This window comes from Centruroides vittatus, unplaced genomic scaffold (genome assembly GCF_030686945.1).
Source record: "Centruroides vittatus isolate TY-2023 unplaced genomic scaffold, ASM3068694v2 contig_483, whole genome shotgun sequence".
In the NCBI taxonomy this organism is placed as follows: Eukaryota; Metazoa; Arthropoda; class Arachnida; order Scorpiones; family Buthidae; genus Centruroides; species Centruroides vittatus.
The window spans coordinates 51,892-58,053 of NW_027122273.1; the positions used below are offsets into that span (position 1 = coordinate 51,892).

Here is a 6,162-nt window from a genome sequence, read left to right on the forward strand (position 1 = left end):
TCGTATTTATATTTTATATTTATTAAAGTGTGAATAACGCCGGCCATGTAATATATTTAATTTTTATTTAGAAACTAGCTTACCCGTTGCGCGTTGCTGCGATTTCAGAAGAAAGGAAATTCAAGCAAACTCGTTATGATAAAATTCAATTTACATTTTATTATTTTTACTGAAACTTATTATTATTATTATTATTAATTTTCATCGGGAAAACATTTCAAAGTGTCGTTTCAATTCTATTTATTTATTGGAGTGCTTGTGGATACACGATATTTTTTGTTTTTCTGTCTGGTGCGTACACGAATAAATCAGAAGGTTTTCCGACGCGTGAGCTGGCCACATACAGTTGTCCATGTGAGAAGCACGGATTCTCCAAATCTAGCCCACACACTTGCAACGATTGTTCCTGTGCTTTGTTGATGGTCATTGCAAAAGCGATTCGCACCGGAAACTGCAAACGTTTAAATTCAAATGGCATATCTGTTGGGATCATTGGAATACGTGGCAACAGTACATCTTTCCCCTTGAATTTCCCATTTAAAATTGTAGCTTCGATGACATTGTTCATCATCTTTTTCACCGAAAGTCTTGTACCGTTGCAAAGTCGTGGTGGATTGATGTTTCGAAGAAGAATGATAGGCACACCAATTTTCAATGTTAAAATGTGCGGTGGCATTCCTGGCAAATCTAGTGAATTCAAGAATTCTGTTGGGTAATTGACAACTTCGTCTTGATTCATAACAGTGTCGATGGACTTATACGTTGTCGCTTCGCCTGGTATTCTGTTTTGAATGCTGAAGTTGATGTCATTGACATCGTTGTTCTTAGCTGCTAATATAGCACGTGCACTGAGCCACTGATGATTTTTGTAATTCCGCGCGATATTTGGGAAAACCTTTTGAATCAATTTGTCTTTGGTTGATGTCATCTTACAAAAGTTTGTTGGCAATGTGATACATTGTGTAGATCTGTCTATTGCCATCTTCCCATTCCCAATATCCAGCAATTGTTTTGCGAAACGTTCGGCGGATACATCATTTTGTAGTTCAACACGCATATTGGTTTTCAAAGTCAATTTCTTTACATGTCGCCATAGAACTGATGATTTGAGGCATGCATTAAGTTCATCAGCGGGTGTTGAACGTGGTATAACTGGCAGAGTTTGTCGAAAATCACCAGACAATAAAATGAGTGCTCCCCCGAAGGGCTGTCCATTTCCCCTCAAATCTTTCAGTGTACGATCAAGCGCTTCCAATGCTTTTTTGTGAGCCATTGTGCATTCGTCCCATATGATAAGTTTACATGTTTGGAGAACTTTGCCCATTCCGGAATTTTTGGTGATATTGCATGTTGGCGTCTCAGTGGTTTGCAAATTCAATGGCAATTTCAGTGCTGAATGCGCTGTTCGACCACCATCCAATAGTGTTGCCGCAATTCCAGATGATGCAATTGCCAGTGCAATTTTATTCTGTGATCGAACGGTTGCCAAAATTAGTGAAATGAGAAAAGTTTTACCTGTACCTCCGGGCGCATCTATGAAGTACAATCCGCCCCTTTGATATGTAATTGCTTGCATTATTGTGTCATATACAACACGTTGTTCTGAAACCAACTTTGGAAGATTCGTTTCAACAAATGTACCCAAATCATCGACATCGAAGTGTGTTTCACGTTGCAAATCACGATCATAAGCGTCATTTACAGATCGATTCGGTGCACACATTCCCAACTGCCCCAATCCTTTGTTAGCGATTGCCAAACATTTATCCTCGATCGAAACCAACGCCTCATTATACACGTGTGGTGTAAATTGCATGTCCGGATTCTGATTCGTTGCTCGCAAACGATGTAGGATGTCTTCACTCATGCAATCTTTGTATTTTTCCCAAAGATCTTTCGGATTGGATGGGAAACACGTTGTCAATATTATCGCAAATAACGTGCGTATTTGCTGTGGTTGAGCAGTGTTCGATGCATCAGCGAGTGTTGTGTCCCAATGTGCATCGTTTTCAAGAAGATTTAATTCTTGGCAAGCCTCTCGATAGGTCGCACATACTTCACCATTTACTGTTCTCAGTTCTTGGAAGGATTTCGGTCCACGTACGTTAACTAACAGTAATCGCAAGTAAAAACATTCTTGATTGTTTGGATGAACTGTATACAGACGGCCTAACGCGTCGGACGAATATAAATTCGTATGTCCTTCAACTGGTTTGCCCTGTTTACGACGTTGAAACTTTTTCGCTGATGCATTCCATGTGTAGTATTTTGGCACTTCTGAGTAAAGTAGCGTTTTTGCGAACAAATCATCCGTGCACAATGAGAAGAACGCAGTTAACATTGTTTTCGGTGGCGATAATGCTCTTGCATGTACATTTTCCGTTGTAAAATACACACGCTGTCCATTTTCAAGATGTACTGCCAAATGAACAACTGTTGGATGACGTTCATGAATTGGAAATGAGAAAATACGCCAAACTGCTTCATTGCTACTAATGTAGCGTCCCAATTCATATTGATCGATTTCATTGATTGGTGCAGATGCATTTCCCACTCCAAAAACTGCCATATCACTTCCTTTGTTGACATATTTGCAAATGTATTTGATCGATTTCACTGAACTACAATACTCGACATTGATGTGTGCTTTGAAAGTCTTTGAGAGTAATGGCGAATACGGCACAACCCAACGATTATCGACTTCAATGTCATTGTTGCGTACTTTTAGAGTGATGAATTTGCCACCATCTTCAGTTGATCGTCGACGATATTGTGGATATCCATCATTTCCAGTGATAGTTTCGGCGTGTAAGTCTCGTGGATAGCGTTTCGTGCATTTTCCATCCTTCATGCACGGAGAATTGTTGTTGATCGCGCCGCATGGACCATGAATCATGTTGTTGGTAACGACTTCGAATAAGCCTGGATCAATGTTGACATCTGGTATTTCTGCTGAGATGACTTCATCAATTTTGTCTGGTGTAATTTTGTCGATCAGCCAAATCAAAATGTGTGCATGCGGTAATCCTCTTTTCTGCCATTCAATGGAATACATCCAACAGCGTGTCTCTCCAAAAACATGATGTTTGACAATGAAATCCATCATAGATTTCAATTTTTGTTTGAACACACGTGCAATGATGTCATGGCGATCTGAAGACGATTGTCCAGGCAACAGAAGATCTTTAATTTCTTCCCACGTAGGATTGCATGTGAATGTTACGAATAAATCTGGACGGCCGTATGCGCGAACATAAGTCATTGCATCTTGTGCGTATTCATGCATGTGCCGTGGGCTTCCTGTGAATGTAGCTGGCAGTATGACCATTTTTCCCAGTTCGTTGGGATTGCCATCAGTAGCAATTGCATCGCGTAAATGAACATATTCTTCAGAGCGCAGCTTGGTTTGATTCAGTCGAATGAAAAGAAGTCGTTCAGTCTCGATTTTTGCGTACATATCGACAACATATTGATGGAATAATTTCCGACATTTCAAAATGTGATTGTCTGTGTTCTCACGAATCATCAATCGATAAGAATAGTAATTCATGGCACTGACTTTCTTATTGGTCTCCCTATCTGTTTGTGGATTTCTCATTTTGATGTTGAAATGATATCCATCTTCTCCTTGCCAGAATAAAATTGAATATTGCAATGCATCGTATGAGCGATGAGTTTCGGAGACTCGCTGAACATTACCATCTCTGCGATGAAGAACTATATCACGCGAGTTAAATTCTTCGCCAACTATGACGATCGCCACTTCATTAATTGTTGGTGCGTTGTATTGTCTTTCGTGTTGGCCGGCTGGTGTTTTGTCAGCTCTAATGACAACTACGTAATCATCAGCTGGCATTCGCTCGAGGGCCGTCCTGAACAGTCGAACTAATTCGTTATGTTCATCAAATAAATTTTGTAATGCAGCAACAATTTCTCGATTAGTGCCGGTATTGAATCGACAACGTTGATCAACTTGTTCATCAGTGGCTCCCATGAAATAAATTTGGAGAAATTTGTGATCTGCATCCGGCAGTGGTAGAAGTGATCCAGTACGATGATAAATTTGCCCTTGCACTTTGAACGTTGGCATGTAATTGTCACGTATGATTTCTGTTGCACCAAACGATGTCATTTGGAAACATGAATTGTACTTGCGTATGTTTGCCAAGAAATGTTTCGACTGGCTTGTGTCACCTGATACCAACGTTGATAATGGTTCGGGTGGTAAATGCAATTCTGGCAATTTCACTTTTCCACCTGCGCAGCACATTCCTGTAGTTTCATTTTTGAATTTCAAAGCATGGCAAAATTTGCATAATTTGTCCATTTTTTCAATAACGACACTTCGATGAAGACTGTAATCATAATCAGCATCGTAATGAAACGCAGCAAGATTCAAATCAGCGTGCAGTGTCCATCTGGATCGAACATTGCGTTCTCGATTCATTCCTAGTCTTGCTCCCCGTTGGTCAATTGTTTCCTTCGAGCGGGCTTGAGCAGTGTGTACTCGATCGGCTTCCAATCTTGATTCTCGTTGCTGTTTCGTTTGAGAAGAACGGGCTTGAGCAGTGCGTACTCGAACGGCTTCTAATCTTGCTTTCTGTTCCTCGTCTGTTTCTGAAGCTCGTAATGCCTTTTTCTTTCGTGCTTGAGATGTAGATCGACCAATCGATTGACGTTTGGGGGGCATAACTGTCGGCGATGCTTGCAAATTCGCTGAGAAAAATGGGAAAAATCAGTATTCGAAAAAATTATTCGATTTCGAATCTATTCGAAGAATTATTCAAATTTTTAAATCGATTCAACTCACTATTAAATGTCTCTCTGTCTCTCTCTCACTGCTTCTCACTACTTTTCACTACTGCTTCTGGTCTACTCTCTTGTCTGACTTTTTCTTTCTGACCCTGAGACTTCTTGAGTCTTGTCTCTGACTTTCTATCTGACTCTTTGATCGGGTTGGAGCTGCCTTTTTGAACACTTCTAGAATGAGAAAGTTTTTCATCAGGCGATGATTTATATGGTAGTGTCGTCATCGGGTGATGATTTATTGGCGGTTTCGGCATCGTAGCTGAGATGATTGTTTTATTTTGTTGTTTGATAATGACATCTAACTTTTGTAGAGTCATCATCTTGTTGATGTGACTCATCTTTGTTTTGTGACAGCTCTCATTCATTATTCATTGATTGCTTTGACTAAGTTCTTCATTTAATGTGTAAACATTGTAGAAGTGACACTTGGTGTCGTGGAAGGAAGAGTTCGATGTTTCCCACTTTTATATTATTAATCCTTTACAGATTAATTTAATTACTTAATTGCTCCTTTCTGTTTTCCAGTGGCGTGCCGTCATTGGAAGCGATGGAAGCGCCGATTCCACCTTCCAATGACCTTCCCTTGTATTTTATAAAATATAAATTTTCATATTTTAACGTACTTTCAATTAATTAAAATGAATATTTTATTATAACTGCATTATGTATCTTTTACAAATTTCTATACTACATGTGGAAAAAAACGATAAGATTGCTATTGTATATTCGAATAATTCGGTGGCGGAAGGAATGTCGAAACCGTGTCAGTTTCTAATCAGCCAGATTATATAGACATTAGCACATGCGGTTTACAGAGCACCAACCTCACCCGGTTTAGCTGGTGGAAGCGACACACGCGTACGGAGTCCAACTTTATAATCCGGTCCGGTTCTGAGCTGTTAGCCACCTGCCCGTCAACTTCCAAGCAGCCAGATTATAGGCATTGGCGCATGTGCTTTACAGAGCACCAACGTCACAGTTTAGCTGGTAGAAGCGACACACGCGTAAAGAGTACGCGACTTTATATCCCGGAGCGGTTGTGGGCTGTTAGCCGCGTGCTAGATATTCGGCCACCTTCGCCGGATTATGTGAATCATGAGCAGACTAGATCAACGGCGGGCAACCCGCGGGTTAGCTACAGCTGGCGAAAAGTTTCTATCCGGCCCGCGAGACATTTAATAGATTATTAAATTGGAAAAATAACTATTAATTAGTTATTTTTCCAATTCTTTGTAATTTTCGAAAACGATAAAAAAAATAAATGTAGTAATTTATTTTTTATTTATTTATTTCATATTTGCAGACTAAAAAAATTACGAGTCACAAGAAGGCGTCAATTAACTACTACGGCGC

General features: G+C 39.9%; 1 protein-coding gene across 1 annotated transcript; it reads right to left on the reverse strand.

The window, feature by feature from the left end:
* Positions 1-244: 244 nt before the first annotated feature.
* On the reverse strand, positions 245-5,174 carry LOC136977936 (uncharacterized). The gene is made up of 2 exons (XM_067273551.1): positions 4,850-5,174; positions 245-4,716 (listed from the first exon to the last, which is right to left on the reverse strand). Exons 1-2 carry the CDS (start codon positions 5,172-5,174, stop codon positions 245-247), a joined length of 4,797 nt encoding a protein of 1,598 aa, XP_067129652.1.
* Positions 5,175-6,162: the final 988 nt, after the last annotated feature.